The sequence below is a fragment of the Eurytemora carolleeae genome, unplaced genomic scaffold, assembly GCF_000591075.1.
Source record: "Eurytemora carolleeae unplaced genomic scaffold, Eaff_2.0 scaffold166, whole genome shotgun sequence".
Lineage (NCBI taxonomy): Eukaryota > Metazoa > Arthropoda > Copepoda > Calanoida > Temoridae > Eurytemora > Eurytemora carolleeae.
This window is the reverse complement of record NW_019396125.1, coordinates 4,784-29,214: the sequence shown is the minus strand read 5'-3', so window position 1 is coordinate 29,214 and position 24,431 is coordinate 4,784. Positions and strand designations below refer to the sequence as shown.

Here is a 24,431-nt window from a genome sequence, read left to right as displayed (position 1 = left end):
TAAACTAACAGACGCCTGACACGCGTTAACCCAGCATTCTGTAAATCGGATCCATGGGGTGCTACTCAGACTGGGGTTGTATATGTTTCTCCCAGAAACTGCAGTATACTTTGCTTGTAAACAAAGATAAGAAGGTTTTATGTATATTCTTTAAAATATGTGGTCCCCCTATTTTAATGTTAAAAACCTCCATATTTTTAAAATATAATTAACAATATGATACGGATTAGGATCACAACATCTAAGGGTCGTTTAGTGAGTAATGTACATGAAAAGTACTTACAAAGGGCACAAGGAATAGATTTATAATCTAATCTTTAACTTCTGTTGAAGAATATTAAAGAAAACCCTAGAGGGCTTTTTAATAATGTTTCAATACTTTTTAATTTAAACTGCGCCGTTGTTTAAAAGAATTTTTCTCCGAAAAATTTCTTAAAAATACTTGATATTTTAACTTAAAATGCATTTTCAATTATTTTTTAATTGTAAAAGAAAATGAGAAGCAGTTTCATCTTTAATTTGTAAGTTTAATACTAGTACCCAGATTAAATGTGAAAAAGTAACATATCAAAAGACTTTTGGTTTGACTAGATGTAATATTTAAACCTTACACAGGTACCAGGACTAGTGGTACATGTACAGTACTGTCAGTTCAGTACAGTACACTATATTTATTTATGTACAGCATGTACAGTATATACAGGTTAGAGCCAGAATAGAGAAGAAGGTATTTAAAGAAATATTCTTTTGGTAGATTATTGGCCGTGGTTAATTTGGTAGACCAGAGGTTAAGGTTGATTTTTCAGAGGCTAAGACTAATCTGGTGGATTATAGACGAGTTTAATGTATAATCTGGTGGATTATAGACTAGGCTGATGTATAAACTGGTGGATTATAGAATAGGTTGATGTATAATCTGGTGGAGTATAGACTAGGCTGATGTATAAATTGGTGGATTAGAGATGAGTTTGATGTATAATCTGGTGGATTACAGACTAGTTTAATGTATAATCTGGTGGATTAGAGATGAGGTTGATGTATAATCTGGTGGATTACAGATGAGGTTGATGTATAATCTTGTGGATTACAGACTAGTTTAATGTATAATCTTGTGGATTACAGACTAGGTTGATGTTTAATCTGGTGGATTAGAGAGTAGGTTGATGTTCAATGTGGATTAAAGCCGAGGTTGATGAGATGATGAAGGGTTGACTAAGGGTGAGGTTGATGTATAACTAACGGAAAGTCTTGTAGTGACTCTGGGTTCTATCTGAAGTGATCTCTGATACAGCTCATCATCTCCAAACCTGGAACCAAACAGGGATTATATTTACAATAAAAATTACATTCAAGTTTTTTTTTGACAAAGCCCTTGGTTTTTATTGATTCAAAACCTAAAAGAAGCGTCTAGAATGTAGTAAACTACCAATTGAGAGAAGCGTCTAAAAGGTATCCAGAAATAAACTACCTTAAGAGAAGCGTCTAGAAGGTATCCAGAAATAAACTACCCTGAGAGAAGCGTCTAGAAAGTATCCATAAATAAACTACCTTAAGAGAAGCGTCAAGAAGGTATCCAGAAATAAATTACCTTAACAGAAGCGTCTAGAAGGTATCCAGAAATAAACTACCTTAAGAGAAGCGTCAAGAAGGTATCAAATAGTAAACTACCTTGAGAGAAGCGTATAGAAGGTATCGAGCAGTAAACTACCTTAAGAGAAGTGTCTAGAAGGTATCAAATAGTAAACTACCTTGAGAGAAGCGTCTATAAGGTATCCAGCAGTAACTAAAACAAGAAAAGCGTCTAAAAGGTTTCCAGTAGTAAACTAACCTAAGAGAAGCGTCTTGAAGGGATCCAGTAGTAAATTAACCTAAGATAAGCGTCTAGAAGGTATACAGTGTAAACTAACCTGAGAGAAGTGTCTAGAAGGTATACAGTGTAAACTAACCTAAGAGAAGTGTCTAGAAGGTATACAGTGTAAACTAACCTGAGAGAAGCGTCTAGAATTTATAAAGTGTAAACTAACCTATGAGAAGAGTCTAGAAGGTATACTGTGTAAACTAACCTAAGAGAAGCGTCTAGAAGGTATCCAGTAGTAAATTAACCTAAGAGAAGAGTCTAGAAGGTATACAGTGTAAACTAACCTAAGAGAAGTGTCTAGAAGGTATACAGTGTAAACTAACCTGAGAGAAGTGTCTAGAAGGTATCCAGTAATAAACTAACCTAAGAGAAGCGTCTAGAAGGTATACAGTGTAAACTAACCTAAGAGAAGCGTCTAGAAGGTATCCAGTAATAGACTAACCTAAGGGAAGCGTCTAGAAGGTATACAGTGTAAACTAACCTAAGAGAAGCGTCTAAAAGGTATCCTGCAGCTTTAGGTATAGGATCTATCTTGTATGGAGTTTGTTGGAAGTTTCTTACTTCGCGAATAACATGAGCAATCTAGAAATATGTAAATCATACCTGCAATTCTTGAAATTCAAGGTTTTTAAGATTTCACGACAAACAAGTGGAGATTAAAATTATATGTTCAACTTTTTCAGTTTAAATATATATTTTAGATGATATATTTTAGATGTTTAAATATATATTTTAGATGTTTAAATATATATTATAGATGTTTGAATATATATTTTAGATGTTTAAATATATATTTTAGATGTGCAAATATATATTTTAGATGTTTAAATATATATTTTAGATGATTAAATATATATTTTAGAAGTTTAAATATATATTTTAGATGTTCAAATATATATTTTAGATGTTCAAATATATATTTTAGATGTTCAAATATATATTTTAGATGTTTAAATATATATTTTCCAAGACACAATGTTTTATGGTTCTGACCAAATCTTCAGCTTGAACTAAACTCATAAATGAAGCAATTCTTTAAATAATTTCATGGAATTCTTTAATCAAAATTGTTATACATTCAAAAAAAAGTTGTTTTGAAGATAAATATTTAAACATCTAAAATGTATATTTAAAGGAACTGTAAGGGTAAAATAGAAGGTGGTATAGGCTAAAGCCTAAACATTTAATGAGTTAATTGCGACCAATATTTGTTCTATCCGATGATTTCCCTCTCTCAAGAAATTGTGATACAGACACAGACACAGATACTGCACTGCCATTGGTGGAAATTTTTGTCATGTGATACAGACAGAGCCACGTGGCCAGATACTGCACTACCATTGGTGAAAATTCTGGTCACATGATACCAGGGGCGTACGAGGGCTTTTGCTTAGGGGGGGGCACGCGCGCAAAAAAAATTTTTTGGTCCCCCCCCTTGGCAACATTGGTCCCCCCCTTAAAAACCCCTTTTTTGAAAAGATATTAATACCTTTTTTAAATTTTTTTTGCCCCCCCTCTCCCACCTGGACTTATTTTGTTCACCATAAAAATACACCAAAAAGACTACTTTTTTGGGTGTTACTAACATTAGAGTCTAAAAATTATTCCTTTGCTTGAAAAACTAACTTTTTGACTTTATAAATTTATCACTTAACTCCATCACAGCTAACTAAATCAATAATCACAGCATCATTAAAAATCATATTTTTACGAATAAACGAAATTTCTTCTGAAATTTTTAGATAGAATTTACTCAATCTACATTTTATCCAAATCTTTTAGCTACAATTTTCTGGGATTTGCTTGCACAAACATTTCAATGATTTTTTTCAGTAGAGAGCTCAGACTTATAGGGTGTAAAGCTATAAGTGCAAGATCGTTAAGTCTGCTCTCCGTCATAGTACATCTTGTGTAAAGAAGTATTCTCTTTAGAAGGCTAAAACTTTTCTCTCCTTGTATTAACAGTGAATTTAGACAAATTCTTAGTCTTTGTCATTGTCAGGTGTTACTTTCTAAACGTATTTTTCTTTTAATTTTGTATTTTTGGAACTCCCAGGGGGGGCAAGAGAACAACTGCCCCCCCTAGGTACACCACTGTGCCTGACCTGAGGAAGGGAAATGCAAGCAGATGTAATATTAAAAGAGCCTCCCATATGGATGCCCCCCCTCAGCCTCTCAGGGGGGGCACGCGTAGAGGGGGGCGGGGGGCGCGGCCCCCCCCCTCGTACGCCCCTGCATGATACAGATGTAACAATTATATTATTTTATCGATTAAAAATGAATAAGTATTATATTCAAATATGATAAGAGCGTACCTAAACTCCTTAGGCAACTCTGGGATATCCTAATTTTCAGATTTGTTCCGTATTTGCTGAATATGATCTGTTTAAAGTTTTGATCATATCATGTATATATTAGTTTTGGTATAATTTAACACAAATAAATATAAACTAACTCCTAAAATGTTCAGGCTTCAGCATGTGCACCTTTAATTTTACCTTAACAGTCGCTTTGAACTGAACAAAATTTGCAAATATTAAATATAAATGATATCTGTATATCTAAATAAAGTATTAATCTCAGTATGTTTGTTTTTTGTCTATTTGAATCCGATTTTGACTCAAAAACCCATTGACAAGGTTGTCTAAAATTTTGATTGGAAAATTCAGTAGGTTCTGCATGCATGTTTTTAGCTTAATATACAAAAGGACTCAAAAGTAAGCGGGTTTACTCTTATAGGAAAAGCTTAGTTTTCAGGCAAAGCTGAGTCAAAGCTAGTATACATTTATAATATACTAGCTGAAAGGCCCGGCGTTATCCCTGGAGAAAAAAAATGTTGAAAAAAAATTTAAAAAAAATTAATTTAAAAGAAAAATATCGAATTTTGTTCAGCCTATATCACCCCCAAGCTCTCCATGAGAGCCTACAAAAAATTTCAGCCCATTCAGTCTAGCCGTTTGGGCGGCCAGAGGGAACCTATATACGAATGTCTTGTTTTATTAAAAGAAAAACATAAAAGTTTCTGCTCATTAGTGAGGCAAAGCTCTTCTACTAAATAGAAGAAAAAGAATTAGTAATTTATGATTAATGAGTTAGAGCCGGGTTCTTTCTCAGTTTCATTTTCATTTTTCCAAATATTTGGAAAATAATTCTTTTTATTGTCTACTTATACTATTATACTAGTCTACTAGTCTATACTAGTATACTAATCTACTACTCTACTAGTCTACTAGTCTATACTAGTCTACTGATCAACTAGTCTGAAAGTCTACTGATCTAAAAGTCTACTGATCTAAAAGTCTACTAGTCAATACTAGTCTACAAGTCTACTGTCTATTAGTCTATTAGTCTACGAGTCTGCTGATCTACTAGTCTACTAGTCTACTAAACTACTGATCTACTATAGTCTACTAGTCTAAGAGTCTACTGATCTACTAGTATAGTAGTCTATGAGTCTACTGATCTACTAGTATAGTAGTCTATGTGTCTACTTATCTACTAGCCTACTAGTATAATAGTATACGAGTCTACTGATCTACTAATCTACTAGACTACTAGTCTACTAGACTACTAGTCTACTAGACTACTAGTCTACTAGACTACTAGTCTACTAGACTACTAGTCTACTAGACTACTAGTCTACTAGACTTCTAGTCTATGAGTCTACTGATCTACTAGTCTACTCACCATTCTCATCTTAGCAAAGTTAAGAAGACCGTTTTCAGTAAAGTTTGGTGTTCCTTCATCAATAAATGTAAGATCTGATAGATAGATACCCAGGTATGGGATACAGGGTGGGTCACATCTAAAATAAATATACAGAGACGACTGTACATAATTCATTCTATATATCTAAGAAAATGTCCAATAATCATGAATTCGAATACTCAATAAATGCAGACACCGAGAAAAGTTCCAAAAATCACTCTTGTAGAATCAAATTAATTGTGAATTATCTATCCATTAGTCTTAATTATAATATGATTTTATTGTATTCTTTATTCTTTCCTAATCTGCTTTGCATTATCGTATTAATACAAAAATATGTTTTCATGCAATTTAAAATCACTGAACATTCTTTTGGAAAGTTTACTCAAGGATAAAATTGTAATAATTGCAAGAAACATTATGTAGGCAATGTACACAAAATTGAAGAACAAAAAAGAAGTTATTTTGAGTGATTTTGTTAAGATACAGTTTTAAAAAGTACAATTGTGAATTAGGAACAAACTTTTTAATAGAGGGTTACTTGAAATTCCTCAACAGCCCCTTTATATAAAGATTTTAAATATTAACCTATGAAGAGCGTCTCTCAGATTTCTATGTCTCCCATCACTAGAAACCATATTCTGCAGTTTATCTATTGTTCCCTTCGTCTAAACATTAATAATATAAATATATAGAATAGTATGAACATTACTAGAAACCATATTCTGCAGTTTATCTATTGTTCCCTTCGTCTAAACATTAATAATATGAATATATAGAATAGTATAAACATTACTAGAAACCATATTCTGCAGTTTATCTATTGTTCCCTTCGTCTAAACATTAATAATATAAATATGTAGAATAGTATAAACATTACTAGAAACCATATTCTGCAGTTTATCTATTGTTTCCTTCGTCTAAACATTAATAATATAAATATGTTGAATAGTATTTACTATTTATAACACTATTATTTTGGTTTACAGTGTTATAAAGTTTTTGGACAGTCATTTTCTCTTTATCGATTAGATTAAATTTTGTCCCAAGCTTTAGCGAGGGACAAAATATAATCTAAAAAGGCGAGATATAGAGAAAATTTAAGTGCTAAAACTTTATAGCACGTTGTGCCAAAATAATACTGTTATAGGTAATTTTATGAAACGTTTGTATATTTGTCTTATTTCAATGGCTATTCCTAGATCAAATAAGCTTTGAAACAAGGCAGAAGTAAAATATAAAGTTAATTTCAATTTTATTTTCATTAATTGAAAAAACATTTTGTAAATATCCTAAATTTGTTGGAGAAAATCCGGGAACCAAATTAAAACTTTATAGCACACATGCTATAATGTACAGCTAATTAAACATTAATTAAACAATGATTACTTTATAGTACGGTGCTATAATATACAGCTAACTTAACTTTATAGCACTATGATTACTTTATAGCATGTTCATTATGAAATTCACAATCAAATGAGTAAGAATGATAAAGTACACAATAGTTTTATAAAAAATATTATAGACTAGAATTAAATATACAACATATCAGAGTATAGAAAAATATAGAATAGAGATTAGAGAATAGTATAAAATAGAATAGAATATAATAAATTACAGTAAAATAGAATGGGATGAAATAGAAAAAATTTGAATAAAACAGAATAATATAAAACAGGATAGAATTATAAAATGACCAAAATATCATAATAGGGTAGAATAGTAAATGATAGAAGAAATTAAAGAAAGAAATAATTTGGTATAAAATATAATGAAATGAGATGTGAAATTTGAAAATTATGAATTGAACCAAATAGCAAAAAAAGCAAGAAAAAAGGGATAAAAATGCTTTTATTTTCAATAGTTTATTTTTATGATTTTGAGTTAATTTTTGTTTTCTTGTCTCTCACCGTTTTAGATAATCTTTCCCAAGTTTTCTTTAAACGAAATACAGAGGCGTTAGTGAAGGCAGCGCAAACCTAGAAAATTAAAAATATGTAAAATTATCTTTGAATAAAATGTTTCATTCATTATCAATTTATTGAAATAAGATGCAGTGAAATCTAGTTTAAGAAAACTGATAAATGGCACCTAAGTTTAGATTTTGAATATTAAAAATTTTGCTGGGTCAAACAGCAAAAGTTTTAAGCATCAAATGTTTACATTATTAGGAAGGAAAATTAAAAAATAAGAGATTGAGGCAGTATTTTTAATGCAAAAACTTTTGAATTGGTATTTTTTTTAATTGAAATTTTTTTAATCGTGCATTATTTCGCTTCCACAACCCACCTCAATTGCTTGAATATTTTTTGTTCTTAAATGACTTTATTGTCCCAGCTGATCACTTTATTATCCCAGCTGATCACTTTATTGTCCCAACTGACCATTATTTTGTCCAGGCTGGATTTGATTTTGTGTAGAAATATTGAATACATATTAATGCGGCCACATGGTTTATACTTTAAAGATAAGCCAAGGATTGATTTTGACAGTTGAGATTGAGTTGGGATTTTAAACTCATCTCAAGATCCCGCCTAAATACTTAACCAGGTACAATGGTACATAAATATTTGTTTAGTCAATAGTTCACCTGTAGTACTCCATTAAAATTATGTAAACATCTACATATATCAGCCACAGCGGTCCATTTCTCTAAATATTAAAATTATGTAAACATCTAATATATCAGCTATAGCAGTCCACTACTCTAAATATTAAAATTATGTAAACATCTACATATATCAGCTATAGCAGTCAACTCCTCTAAATATTAAAATTATGTTAACATCTACATATATCAGCTATAGCGGTCCACTTCTCTAAATATTAAAATTATGTAAACATCTAATATATCAGCTATAGCGGTCCACTACTCTAAATATTAAAATTATGTAAACATCTAATATATCAGCTTTATCAGTCCACTTCTCTAAATATTAAAATTATGTAAACATCTACATATATCAGCTATAGCGGTCCACTACTCTAAATGTTAAAATTTTAAGTCTTTAAAGAGATTTGAATACCATACAAGTTTGCAATATTTTTATTCTGACTAAAGAAATTACCAAAAAAACGTTTTTTTTGTTTCTAAATGATGAATGCTCTTTATATAATGACTTACAACATTTTTGGCCTATTTAACTATTTAACATCTTAAACCTATCATAAAAATGGAAAAATAACAAATGTAGAAGAATACATAATTTCTAATGTAAAAATATTATTAATGAAAGTGATGATTTTTTAAAGAATTTCAGATTTACAAAAGTGTTTTATTTTTGTGCCCAGGTGGCTTAGATAAAAAATTTGGTTGAAAAAGCGAGCTATGGATTGTACCAACTGATTTCAAAAAGAAAATTTAATTTTTTTTTGTGGTCTGGGCTGGGTTTGTACGGAGGTACCCTGTAGATTTTTTGTTTTTAATTTTATTTTTATTTTTAGATTGCTCTGACTCCAATAGTAATGATTGCTAATCCAAACATCTGATGTTTATAAAAAAAAGTTTCAAAAATCTTTTAATATTTTCATACTTTATGAACGAATAAAAATGAGATGTGAAAAATTGAAAATTTGAAAAATCCTGGAAAATAGATTTTCGACTTACGCCCAAATAATTGGTTGTAACAAAAAAAGCATGAGGCCTGGAAGGAAAAATTAACATCATGAAATAACTGAAATATAGAGCTTTCTAATGACACCTTGCCCAGTTTTTTGAGACAACCTGTAGTGTTTATATATATAGGTACTAGATACATTTACCCTATTAATCTGCGGAACCTGGACCTGGAGGAAATTGAATATAATATATCTCCCGTTAAGACAGATAATATTCTTCAGTGTAATATTATCCTACTATTCTTTTTAAAGTTTTCACAGTTTTTTTTACATATAATACATTTTTTTACATTTTTAAAGTTTGTACAGCATTTACGTAAAACAAATTCTTTAGATTTTCAGTCTTTTCTTAACTTTACTTAGAATTTGTCTCTCTTTTTTCTTTGCTCTTGTTAAATCTTTTAATTACATTTTTTCTTCTAAGTATCCATTTCATTGAAGAAAAAACACTCCTAATTTTTTAATTAATGTTACAGGTCACAATTATCTAACTGAAAGGGATTGTAGGCATAATTTCAAGTGATCTACTATTTGTTCTGTGTTTGTTTAACATCACTACTTCAATTCAATACTTCAAACTAGAGTTATGCCTCTAGTCACTTTTTTTAACATTTATTTTTAAATTTAAATTATTTTTTTTTTACATTTATTTTTGAATTAATTTTTTTTTTTTTAACATTTATTTTTAAATTTAAATTATTTTTTTTTTACATTTATTTTTGAATTAATTTTTTTTTTTTTAACATTTATTTTTAAATTTGAATTTTTTAAAAACAAAATCTAAATAGAGCACTGCATTTTTTCTTTGGATATTGAATCTTCTTTTTAGCTGATCATACATTCATATTCTGTTCCTCTCTTGTAGATCAACTCATTCAAATCCCTTGCAAACAAGAGAAAAATGCATTTTGACACATATTTTTCTGCTTTTCTTTCTTCTTTATATTACGCATTTTGCACAGTGCTGCAGTTCTCTGTTTTTGCAATTTTCTTTTTTATACTATTCTTCAATTTGAAAATTTAAAATCAAGTATAATAAAAAGTTTAAATTTGTGTTCCTCCAGGGTCCAGTAACTTTTAAGAAAAAGATTTCTTCATGCAGCAATCATTCAGTACAGTACAATTTTAGATTGAATCATATGGTTCAGTTTACTCTACTAATAAAAATAGAGTATCTAAGTATTCATTCAGTCCACCCTACTGGTAAAAAAGACCATTTCACAAATTAGTATCCTAATGGTTTAACATTACTATGATCTGTCCAGTCCCCCTTATTGGTTAAAAAGACTATTTAAGTTGACCTATTCAGTCCACCTTCTTTTTAAGAAAAACTGTTTTCAAATTTGTTCTACCAGGGGGGCTAGTCATTTAATATGTATCTATTATGTTACCCTGCAAGCTAAATATTCAACATTTCCTTATTCGGTTCTCCCTTCAAGCTAGAGATTGAATATTTACTATTCGGTCCACCTTACTAAATATTCAACATTTACCTATTCGGTTCTACCTTCAAGCTAGTGATTGTATATTTACTATTCGATCCACCTTACTAAATATTCCATATTTACCTATTCGGTCCACCCTACTAGTTAAGCATGGACTACTGATGATTTCTGAAACGATGAGACGACACATCTAAAACAAATTAAAATCAAAATTAAATACAATAAAGTCAAAGGGAGTGTTAAAAAATAGAAGAGATTCAAAATTAACCATATGAGTAATAAAAAAAACAGGAATTTCTATGACGTAGCTCAAGCTTGCCCAGATAGAACTTTTTTTGCAAAAAAAATCCTTTCATGGCATTGAGTTGTTTTTAATTGCTGTAACTAAATCATTCTTTCTAATATAACCTTAAAGGGAAGTTTTGATTAGAAACCTTGTTTTGTAATATCTTTAAATTTATTTATAAAAGTGTGTAGTCTTGTTAAAGTGCATTAAACAACTCTGTAGAAGTATACACTTTCACCCCTGTAAAATTTTACATTATACACCCCTGTAAAATTGTACACTATACACCCCTGCAAAAGTGTAATCTATACACTTCTGTAAAAGTGATACACCCCCTCAGGGGCGGACACAGGATTTAAGTGAGGGGGGGGGGCAAGATTTTTTAGGAACAAAAAAATTAATAATTAGGAACAAAAAATCGTGCCGCAGGGGAAATTTTTTTTTGACTTAAAAGACTCAAAAAGAGTCAAAATTAATGACTAAAGACTAAAAAACTAGATTTTTAACTTTAAGGAACAAAATTAACGGATTAGAACAGGAATTTAGGAACAATTAAAAGATTGTTCAGGAATTAGGAGCAAAATTAAATGATTCGGACAGGGATTTAGGAACAATTAAAAGATTGTTCAGGAATTAGGAACAAAATTAATTGATTCGGACAGGGATTTAGGAACAATTAAAAGATTGTTCAGGAATTAGGAACAAAATTAATGGATTCGGACAGGGATTTAGGAACAATAAAAAGATTGTTCAGGAATTAGGAACAAAAATATTGGATTAGGACAGGGATTTAAGTTGGGTCGGACACTGTATTAGGAACAGGAACAATAATAGGAACATTAGCAATTTAAAAACAAAAAGAAATTACTAGTTATACTTAAATGCATCAAAATTAGGACCAATATTACAATTTTAATAAATGAGTATTGATTAAGGAACATTACTAGATATGAACAATATTATAACTTAAGTCTAGTTTCTTACAAAATTCTAATTCTAAAGGAAGTGAGTTTTTGTCACAAAGTCAAATGTTCTAATCCTTATCTTCGCAACTTATTGGTGGTGTAAACCTTTTATATTTCAAACGTAGACTACCTTATCTAACATAATTTATAGTTTGAAATATCAAAGGTCTACGATACTTGGTTGCAAAGATATAGGAATTAGAAAATTTGAGTTTGTGACAGAAACTCACTTCCTTTATCGTTAACAATAACATTTACTTGTTGCCGTTGATTTTTAAATTAAACTGAAGAAAAGAAAGTCAAGATTTCAATTAAATAAAAAAAGCTTGAAATTTTAAAAACACATTCGATTTATAAAATTGGGAACATTTTTTGCCTCGAATCTGTCAGGGGGTGGCGAATGTCCCCCCGCCACCCCCCTGTATCCGCCCCTGCACCCCCTGTGAAAAGGGTACACTATACACCCTGGTAGGCTGGTAAAAGTACAGTACAAACCCCTGCAAGTGTAAACACGGTAAACCCATAAGAAAATTTTACACTATACACCCCTGCAAAAGTGTACACTATACACCACTAAAAGAAAGTTAATTAACACTCCTGTATACGTGAAACACCCCTATGAAAAGGGTACACTGTAATAGTGTACCCTTTACACTCCAATAAAAGTCATCGAATAATAATAAAATAAGTTACTTTTGACCAATACAGTATTCACTGCTATAAAAGTCTTCACTATCTAGCTATATACACCCGTGTAAAAGTGTACACTGTACACCCCTGTAAAAGTATATACTATACACCCCTGTAAACACTATACACCCCTGTAAATGTATATAATATACACCCGTGTAAAAGTGTACACTGTACACCCCTGTAAATGTATATAATATACACCCCTGTAAAAGTATACACTATACACCCCTGTAGATGTGTACACCATACACCTCTGTAAAAGTGTAAACTTACACTATACATCCCTGTAAAACTGTACAGTGTACACCTCTTTAATGTGTACAGTGCACACCTTTTTAATGTGTACAGTGCACACCCCTTTAAAGTGTACAGTTCACTCTATACACCCCTGTAAAGGTGTACAGTACAAGTTCATTAACTGAAAAGAAATATTTACAGCATGAGTCGAAAGGAATGCGTTTGTTCAGTCTTAAGAATTTAAAAATTTAAGCCTGAATTCCGGAACTTTGAATAATAGGCTCATAGAATAATTAACAATACAGATAGAAAACTTTATGTCGTCTTTTCAAGATTTAGGGGTTTTTCTTTCACGATAACTTTGAGGCAGACTCCCAAAGATGTTAAATGTATGCTGAGACACTCTCTCTCTGTCTTGTAATTCAACGCTACCTGCGAAGAACTCAATTGGGCTATTGTGAACAAAAAACTCTTTAGTCTTACAAAGACGACATCTAGTTTTCTATTTGTATTGTTAATTAATCTATGAATAGACTAAATTCATAGGTAATGATATTATACAGTGTGTCCTGAAAAAAAATAAAAATTTTGAATAGATTTTATCATTTTTTGGAATAAAGTGATTTAAAAAAAAATTGTGATTTATCTTACAAATGAAAAAAGAGACAATTTTAATCTTTTTTAAAATCTACAAATTTTTTGAATTTTCAAGGCTGTAGGATAAGGGGGAAAGAAACACGTGGAGTTTTTACAAACGAATTCAGCTAAAATTGAAAACTTTCAAAAGTACATTTTTTGAAGGATATCAAAGAACTATTCTCACTTGACATAAAAACATTAGGTTTTGGTGTGCAAAGTTTACTGCTTTTAATACAATTTCTTTTTTTGGGACTACAAAACAATGTTTAAATAAGGCGGACATCATAATATAGAACAAAAAAAAGTTGAACCAAGCTACACACAGTGTTTATAACGGAAGGGGGGAACTATTGTTTTTGAATTTTTACAATTTAACATTTCTTGAAATTTCCAGGGGAATAGTCCAAATAGCCCCCCCCCCCTTCATGTACAATGTACATACCCCTGAATCATCAATACATAATGTAATAAATACTCAATAATGTGATAAATAACTTACATCATTAAATCTTTCCGTCATTAAACAAATATTTGGGGCTTTTTCCTCCTTGTTTTTCTTCATCCAGGCCTGACCGAGGAACTCTCTGAAAAACGTGGCAAACTACAGTTAGACACATAAAACTGTAGAAGACGACTGTTGTACTCAAGTAACAGTATTTTAGTCCAAGGAACATGTAACACGGCAATTGTGCAATGCAGTACACACTACACAGACCATATTGACATACGCTGAACTCCAACCTTCGAGTGTGCGAGGTGGGGAAGACTTCACTGTAGATTTTACTTTTGTACATGACCACTTTTTTAACAATTTTCAATTAAATTAGTATTTATTTAGGGTTAGGTTATGTTAAGACACTTTCTGGGCCGAGCGCAGCGGCTAGGACAGACTAGGGGGCCGAGCGCTGCGGCCACAGGTTAGGTTAAGTTATGACACTTTCTGGGCCGAGCGCTGCGGCTAGGATTCAATCTCGATCTACAAATGTCATCCCCCCTTATTCATGATTTTAATTAAGCGCGGCAGTGAAGTCTTCCCCACCTCGCACACTCGAAGGTTGGAGTTCAGCGTCTGACGACCATATTCACTTAATAAGTTACATTTTTTAGGTACAGGATGGTAAATCTAATTAGAACAACATCAAATTAAATGTCGTTTTTTCAATCTAAATCTTTTTTCTGACTAATATTTTTTAAATTTTAAAGATGTACAGGGTGTCCCACGAAACATGAAAGTTAGTGAATAGTTTTATATGTCTTCTTCCATATACTGTATTAGATATTAAAGACTTTATGTAGTTTATTTTGTTTAAAAAATCTTGTACTCAAATATATTTTACTTTGAAATCAATTTTTCTGATAGATGACTCCCATACAATATTTTTTATTATTCTCTTTGGTATCAAACAACTTAACAAATTATGGAAGAAGACATTTTAAACCATTCACCAAATGTCATATTTCGTGGGACATCCTGTAGTTTAAAATATTTTAAAAAGATGTTTTCTGTGTAAACTCAATTACAAGAAAAATTGTCCAAATGGTTGAAGAAGGTTTAACCAAATCTTGTTAAAATTTGGAGGAAATATATCTTCTAAAATTTTGTAAACGCTAAACCAAAAATACAAAAACTTAAGAAATTGTTATTTTAACACAACTTTTTAATGAATCTAAATTACGTGGGAAAAATCTGTGAACAGTCAGAAAAAATCTTCCAAAAAAACTTTGATTAAAAACCTAAACGAACCCGCATGAGTCATATAGAAAAGTTTTAATTAGAAGATAATGTATTTTTCAACTTTTTGTTCAACATTATTTTATTAATATAAGAAAGAAGTCGAGTCTCAATGCCAGAAACTCAAATTTTCTAATCCCTATATGTTTGCAACCTAATGGTGTAAACCTTTTATAGTTCAAACTTATTTAAGGGGATTAGAAAACTAGAGTTTGTGACAAAGACTCATTTCTCTTAATCGAGAAATCTCCAGCGAGTCCAGCCTGAAAAGGCAAGGAAGAAACTTCAAAATTAGTTTATCAATATAAAGGAAATTTTACGAGAATTTTTAAAACAATTTAGTTATTTCTAATATTTTAAATTCAAATTGAAAAATCTAATGAAATTTAAAAAATGAAAACCCGGGAACAAATTAAAAAATTACGGTGCATTATATTGTCGTCACAACAATTTAAAAAATTTTAGAAGAAACATCAAAACTTACTCGCTTCCGATAGCAAAGAGTATCTTCTGGTCAAAATAGGTCATCTGCTCCGCTATCTCCAGAGCACTCAGAGAGCTTATATTATCCTTGCTCGGCCTCTAAAATACTGGAGGATTGGAGGAAACTTTATCTTTGCTACCTCATGGTGTAAACTATAATAACATTTTAAACTAAGAAGTTATTTGACTTAGTAACACATAATTCAAGATCTACTCATTAGGTTGTAAACATATAGGGCTAAGAAAAATAGATTTGAAAAGAATTTGGAAAATTATTCACCAACTAATGAGACAGCCTGTGGTCCGACATTTTCGACCTATTTAATTATTTTATATCCCTGGTAACAAAATTTTAAAGCTGAAAAGAGCTTTGTACAAGGATTAGATATGAAGCAGTAATTTGCAAAATCCTTATATATCCACGTCAGTTATTTTTCCGCAGGGGCGTATACAGTAATTTGTTCAGATGGGGGGGGGGGGGTCAGATTTACTTCAAATTTGGATTTTATACAAGAACACGGTTCCGGACAGATCTACTTCAAATTTGGATTGGAGAACTATAGAACAACAGACATTTTCTGGACTTGCTTTAAAGATTCTGAGTTTCTGAGATTCTGAGGCAACCCGCCTTTAGAAGGGTGAAATCTAGTCAAAGCTGGGTTCCCAAGGTACATTTTATAAATTCTGGAACAAGATCTTAATTGTATTATACTTTTTTCAGACAATTTACAAAATGAGAATTTATTGTAGATTAAATTGATCAAAAAGTTTTCTCCAGACTCATTATTGCTATTATTATTATCACCTTATGTTCTGCAGGGAGTAGAGTAGGAGTACACACAATATCCTCCAAGAATTCTATCGTTAAATTCTTCAACTGAAGGTTTCCTTCGAAATCCTGTGCATGCTTAGTGACCCAGTGGCGAAGTACAGAAAGTACCCGCATGGTGGCAGCACTGCTGGTAATTGACATCTTCCGTCGCGCTGCGGCTCGGAAGGAATCATCTCGTCCCTAAAACCACGGTTTTAACTTTTATTTGAATATAACATAACCGAGAATTGAAGGGAATAAATTGAAATAAAAAAGGTTGCAAGACAAGGTTAACTATCTTAAAGCAAGGATACTGAGCTGGGAACTTAAGAATGGGATACCATTAATACCGACTGCTTAATCTGAATATCCATTCCCAGCTCTGAATAGATTTTTATTGTTTATTTTAAGTTGCATAATTGTTAAGTAATTATTCTAACTCATGCTTAATTATTGTGCTTTAAAAATTATCATTATTATTATTATTTATTATTAATAGTGGGAACACAGATTTATTAAACTATACCTCTTCCATTTTATCGGCCAATCCCTTTAACCCTAAACAAGCTGAGGGGGGGGGGGGGGGGGCGTTTGGCGTTTGTCCTAGCACTCTAATTTTTGACAGTATCACCGTGAGATTTTTTGTTAAAATTTTTATTTTTTTATTTACAGGGTAGGGTACAGGGCGGAAAAAAGTCCGGTCTGTGAAAAAAAAATCTAAAATAGCCCATAACTTTTTTGTGAATAAAGCTACAGATCTAAAAATATATTTTTGAAAAGCCCTTAAAAAATGCATATAGAAACATGTGTAACACTTTGAGATTTGTTTCAAACAAATATAATATTTTTTTCATTTTTTGACCCTTTTTTAGACATTTTGTTAAACCCTCCTTAGCGCCCAAACTATTAAAGTTAAAGGTCACATTTTTTTCTATGAGCTGGCCTTAAATAATTTTGGCTATAAACATGCATTTAAACCCTATACCTATTCTCTAAGGCCTTTTTCTAGGGGGGGGGCGCCAAACACCCATCCCCAGCCTATATATAGATTCAGACCCCCAAGCCTCTATAGGGTTAATATCAAATGTGTGATACACACTAGTAAATGAAAAAGAAGAAATACTGTAGGGCTGGGCAAAGTTCTGTTAACAAAACAGAGGTTTTCGAAAATAAACGGAAGACCTGTTAACGAACGGCAAAAACCGTTAATTTTTAAATTTTTAAATAGTAAACGAAGCAGATTAGCTGTTGTTGAAAAAAATAAACGATCGAAAACGAAAACGAAACGGATTGTTTTTTTTAAACAGTGAATTTCTTTTAAATTGCATTACACTTGTACTAACGCCGTTAATACTTCAATAGACTGTTAACAACTATGCCGTTAACGATTTCATTAACCATTCATGCAATTTTTTTCGTAATTCTGTAATAACGGAACGGTTAACGACTGGAGCCATTAAGAGTTGTTAAAAATTGTCCGTTAACGCTGCTAAAAAAATTGTCTTCATTATCTACTAGTAACTTAAAAAGACGGAAAATACTGTTAACGAAACAAAGTTACGTTTTTACCCTCTTAAACTAACTATTTTAAAAACGGTTAGAACTGACCGTTAACGAAATGTTTTGAAAAAGTTGGAACGTGCCCAGCCCTAAGAAATAGACGATTTCGTATTTAAAGATATTTTAAAAAGCGCTGCACAAATAATCAATTTTGATTTTCTTTACATCAAAGTATAAAGAAGGAACAGGGAGGAGGTGAGGGGAGCTTAATTATCCTTTCTTTAACATTTCCACGTTTCCCCTTTCCGAAGCAGCAGGTTTGAAAGTGGGAAACATTTTATTTTGAAGATAAATTATTCTCTTGTACTGAAAAGCATTAATAAAGTGGCACTGAATACATCATTTTTCACCCCTAATCCATCAAGAGGGGGTGGGGGGGACTGGAGCTGTAAACCAAAAAATGCACGATACTATAGTTTAGGTATCAGGGGTTTTATTTGAATCAATTTCCTAAATATATCGAGGCTGTGCACGTTTTTTATTCAGAAATTTGACGTCACCATGAACACCATTTACATATTTATTTCTAAATAAAAAGGCATTTTTACCAGAATCCCGAATCATTAAATAACACACGAATTTAAAATAATCTTTGCGCAACGATTTATTTTCCCGACCTTTTAACCTTGAAATTATGTTTAACTACCTGTGGTAGATCCCTTGGGTTGCTAGAACCTGCGGTTGCAACAGCAAACGCAACAGCAGCATTGGCAGAACTAGACCTGAACATATCTTTTATAAATATGTATTATATATATGTAATACAGTGGTAATCTCTGAATGTCTTTATAGATGTTCGTGTAAAGGAACAATTTACATGTGACAAACATATCTTTGCAACTTGATGTCGTTGACCTTTAATATCTCAAACGATTAAAACAAAAAGATACATTATAAAAAGTTTGATATCATAGGTTTAAAAAATAAAGGGTTTAGAAAGTGAGTTTCTTATAATTGTTGGAGTTTAAAGTGTTAGACTCTATGAAATTTGATCAATGAGTTTAGCATAGGACAGGTATAAGATTAATCAAATAATCCCTACCCCTTGGGTCAGGGGGGAGGTTGGGGGGAGAGGGAATGCATAGAGAAAGTTAGTTTATTTCGTCTCAATGAACGTTATATTTAATGTTTATCCTTTTTCTCTTGAAATTCTGAACAAAATGTTTTGATTATATTTTTTAAATTTTCTATTGGATTTAAACTGTACAAATAGTTCTAGGTAGAGCTCTTCAAGAGGTTTAAGAGAGATTTATACAGAATTAAAGAGAATTATTCAAAGAAAAAATGATAAAATGACTAAAGAACGAATTAGCTCTTGGATTAAAAACATTTTGCTAACCTGGTCAAGGAAATCAAATGAAAGGCATGCAACCCTATAGTATGCATATACTAAACATGCACAAATATTAAATATGTACAAAAATTAAACATGCGAAATGTGTATGATTAAAAAAGCAAGCATACAAATACAGAACAAGCACAAGGGAATTATGTTTTTGAGCGTGAAAATATTAAGTCTGGAAATACAGTTTACAAAAAAAACCTGCAAATATAGAGTCAACAGGAATAATCATATAATGTTGAACAATAAAAGCCAATTTAGTTTTGTTTATTCTTCATTCTTCTCAAGCTCTATTTTCTAACCCGTATATCTCTGTAACCTAATAGACCTTTGATATTTTTATCTATTAAATTCTGAGATATTATCCTGAATTTTGGGAACATGTTTGGAAGATTTATGGTCACGACTTTCGAGAGAGGATTTTTTTATACATTTTGTTTATCATCACGCAGCATCATTACTTACAACTTTAAAATTGATTTCACGAGACAAAATGTTACTTTTTCACGTATCTTGGATTTCAGGCCTCTTGACGCGATACTGGGGACATGGCTCATGAGCTATAGTAGGTATAAACCCTAGGAATACATGACTCATGAGCTATAGTTGGTATAAACGCTTGGAATACATGGCTCATGAGCTAAAACTGGTATAAACGCTTGGGATTTGAAAATATTGAATTTAGATGTCACACAAACAAGAATAAGTATAAATCTCAAGGGAGTTACATAAACAAAAGCAGAATAAGAAATAATATGGGAAGGCCAGGTGAATACTTCATATTTTCTAGAAATACATTTCTCCCTCTTTAGATAACCACCCCCCCCCNTATATTTATATATTAGAAGACATATTTGTCAGTGATAATTTTGGTTCTATTCACGCACCTCTACCCCTTTAGTAAAAGTTAATTCAACCTATATGAAGCATAAATTCTGACCGCGTCAATCTTCTTGCACCAGCTAATCCTGCCCATAGAGATGGTACAGTACAAACTGGGACCGGAAAGGTTGACCCGGCTCGGAAATTCAAATGTACTAAGGCTGGCCGTGCCCCCATATCATCAAAAATCATCCCATCCCCCCCCCTGTAAAATATACACCCCTCTGTAATATGGCAAATATGAAAATAGTCTCATGATAAAGTATCTTTACCAAAACCTTATGTAATATATTTATGGCAGTTGATCATGCAATGTTTTGATAAACCGAATTTACTCTCAGAAGGACTCTGCAGGACTGACTACAGGGTGTCCCACGAAACATGACAGTTGGTAAATAGTTTAGAATGATTCTTCCAAAATCTTTTATAATTATATGGGAGTCATATTTTATAGTAAAATTAACTTCAAAGTAAAATATATTTGAGCAAAAGAATTTTTAAACGAAATAAACTACAAACAGCCTTTAATATCTAAAACAGTGTATGGAAGACGACATTCAAAACTATTTACCAACTGTCATGTTTCGTGGGACACCCTGTAGACAGGTGGAGAATGTCAAATTCCTATTGGTCGGAATTCTTACACAGCCTTCCTATTGGTCCAATTTTATCACGTAATCCTACTATATTACTACTATTACTGGTACGACTTTGTGACCTAGTTCTTTCTCTAATTTTGATTTTGATGAAAACGACAGAAATTCAAAATAGACATTCTTCTCAATCGCTCGATTCTATATGTAAAGCAGAAGAGGAAAAAAACCGTGCAAAGCAAATAAAGGTTTGAAATCTTGAATAAAAATGCATGCATAGGCCTGGAGTGGGAGGGGTAAATAATCCCGAGGTTNCGAACGCGGAACATCAATATTATGGAAAGGAATGGAGAGATTATAATTTATTTAATAGAAACTAAAGAAACTTTTCTTGAGATAATGCAAAGATTCATCTTTTGCCTCAAAAGGAGGAACCATGCATTCCTGTTATTTAGGAGTCCCTGCAGACTGGAACTGTAAATTTATTTCTTCATTTGACCTTGGGTAACCCTGTATGTAATATTTTTAAAATTTACACATTTTTTAAGTCAAACTTTTTTGTTTTACGCATTTGTTTAATTTGAAAACCTTGCTGGCGTCAAAATAACAACGTATAGTCATAGATCGGGTTTTAGAGCTGTTTATATTTTTCAAGTGACCCGCCGTTTAAAGGGAGTGACCGGCAATGTATGGTAGTTGACCTGAGAATGTAGTTTTGTGGAGAATTTATATAGATTTCATTCGAGACATATAAACGTCTCAATGGTGTATAATTACTGAGAATGTGCGCAAAGTCGATGTTCAAAATCATCCATTTTTGACCCGCCGTTTTAAGAGTTACAGCCTGCAAGCTCCATACACAAAAGTAAAAATGAAGAGAAATATTTCCTATACGCTGCAGAGCACTTTCAAAGAGAGCCCCCAATTGAAAATTATCAATTTTAATCTAGAAAAACAAGGAACCTCAAAGGTTTGAATCGCACATCTACAGTGATAACCAGAAAACTGTAGAATAGGAAGACGACATTAAAACAATACTGAAATGCATTTGATGTTGTTACAAAGCAAATGATTTATAACTAGTAAGTTATTGAACCACTTATTAGGTGAAATGGGTCTGTGTACACTGCACAAATACTGTGCGTCATGTCGACTTACTATTCCAGAGTTTTCTGGTTATCACTGTAATCTGCAAATGGAAGGTCACTGGAAAAATATTAACACTGACAGTCCTTTTCAAAAAGCTCGGGTTAAGAAATCTAAATACTTTTATCAGGAAACGTATACATGTAATATATTTAGCAGGAAACCGAATACCAAAAACATTATAAATACAAACCAATGTAATTTGTTAGAAAAACCTTAATAAAACCACAAAACCACGTTTCCATTATGAAAACACCAAAAAAGTCAAAAAATAAATCAAACAAAAATTTTAAAGAAAAATTCTAAAATTTTAAGGTTTTGAGGACATGGTAAAAATTAATTATTTTATTTTAAAAAGCAGGAAGCTGAAAATTGAGTTAAGTTGAAATTGGAAGTCAACATTCATTTTTTATTGTGCACATTATTTGAGAAGATAGTTTCCAAAAATACCATCCTCAAAAAATCTGATTTTGTGGTATTAAAACATAAATAGCGATTTTAAAAGCAATTATATAGTTGTTCTCACGTTTTGAAGCAATTAAATAAATGAAAAAAGTCTAATACTATTTATATAATATATATATATATATATAACTATTTATATAATATATATATATAATACTATTTATATAATTTATTGTTAAAATTGAAAAAAGCTTTAAAAGGAATAAAAGCCTTATTGTACAAGACATACTTGAGTAAATCAAGATCTAGAGAGCAATGTATTTCTGAGACCAAAAAAATGAACCTCATTAGAATATTTCTGATTGTAAAAGGCAACTAAATTTTAATTACTTTTTTAAAGAATGTTAGGTAGTGTACTTCCTCTAGTATGCATATACAGTTCAACCTGAGCTAAAAACTTTAGAATTGTGGAGATCAATGCTTGATCTTTTGGTTAATCCTAAGATTATTTTAATCTTTAGTTTGTTTTCAGTAAAATGTAAAAAAATTCTAAAAGGAGTTGAGTTTTTGCCACAAACTCTGATTTTCTGATCTCTATATCTTTGTAACCCAATGTTGTAGACCTTAGATATTTCAAACTATTAATACTTATAGATGAAATAATCTAAGTTTGAAATATCAAACATTTGCACCATCAAGTTGCAAAGATATTGGGATCAGAAGATTTGAGTTTGTGGCAAAAACTCAATTCCTTTCCAGCTCTGAACTTTATTATAGAGAGATAAATTATCCTTCAAGCAGGATAAACTGTACCATTAAAGAGAGATAAATTATCCTACAAGCAGGATAAACAGCACCATTATAGAGAGATAAATTATCCTACAAGCAGGATAAACAGCACCATTATAGAGAGATAAATTATCCTACAAGCAGGATTAACTGTACCATTATAGAGAGATAAATTATCCTTCAAGCAGGAAAAACAGCACCATTATAGAGAGATAAATTATCCTTGGCTGAGGGTTTGGTTTAGCTCCGTATATTACCAAGAACCAGAGGAAAGATCATCATCAGATAGTTCAGAGAGAAAATATTCAAGAGATACACCACAACCATCAGCTGTACCTTCACTATAATACAACCAGCGTCAGAACTATCTATCTAGTTACATACATACTCTATGGTGAGATTTATCTATTTCTTCTAACTCTGTGGTAACCATTTTCTAGTGCACAGCTTCATAATAGTTTTTAGCTTTTTAATTTTTTCATTTCAAATTAAAGCAGTAGCTTCAGGACTGCTACCAATAGCTTCATGACGGCTGCTTTAGTTTCAAATTCAACTTTTTCAATTATCAAAATTCAGGCAGTAATAGGAAGCAAGGCAGTCGACCTAGGGCTTTCAAACTTTGATACAAACTTGCATTAGTTTAGTGAAATACTTTGAGGAGCCTAATATTAACCTTTTAAAAGTTATTGCAAAAAAAACCCTATTTAAATATTATTATTTATGCGCACAAAGTCATTTTTATATCCGCACATACATCGGTTTTCATACTTCATTTTATTTGCCTATTTAGAAGGACATAACTGTTTTATCCACAAGTTTTTACAGCTTATCCGGATTATCTCGGTGTGAACTTTTGATTTTCTGAAGATAACAAGACCTTAGCTTCTGAAATTAAAATCTTAGCTTATTAGCTAAAAACTCGGAAAATTTTAATAAAAATCAAACTTCTTCTTCAATCGCACTTGCAAGTCATAAAAAGACAAAATATAAAAAAACTTACTTTATAAAATTTTTAGAAATATACATTTTGCGCAATATTGCTTCCATACTGCTAACAGGGGCGTACGAGGGGGGGGGCACCCATGGGGGGCTCTTTTAATATTACATCTGCTTGCATTTCCCTTCCTCAGGCAATCTACAATCTACTTTGCATTGGATTGCACTCACCCAAAATAAAAGATTAAGAAAAGAAATAAATAATATTCTGATTCACAACAATACCTTTCAAAGCTTTGT

General features: G+C 31.5%; 1 protein-coding gene across 1 annotated transcript; it reads right to left on the bottom strand.

Annotated features, from left to right (window-relative positions):
* Nucleotides 1-421: 421 nt before the first annotated feature.
* Nucleotides 422-23,536, bottom strand: LOC111695680 (ras-specific guanine nucleotide-releasing factor 2; the record flags this gene model as incomplete). Its single annotated transcript, XM_023465084.1, has 12 exons — nucleotides 422-1,307; nucleotides 2,340-2,440; nucleotides 5,546-5,663; nucleotides 6,155-6,234; nucleotides 7,480-7,548; nucleotides 8,160-8,221; nucleotides 10,756-10,822; nucleotides 13,952-14,036; nucleotides 15,669-15,766; nucleotides 16,473-16,679; nucleotides 18,685-18,760; nucleotides 23,453-23,536. Coding segments are annotated over 12 exons (1,177 nt in total), but the record flags the coding sequence as incomplete, so codon positions are not given.
* Nucleotides 23,537-24,431: the final 895 nt, after the last annotated feature.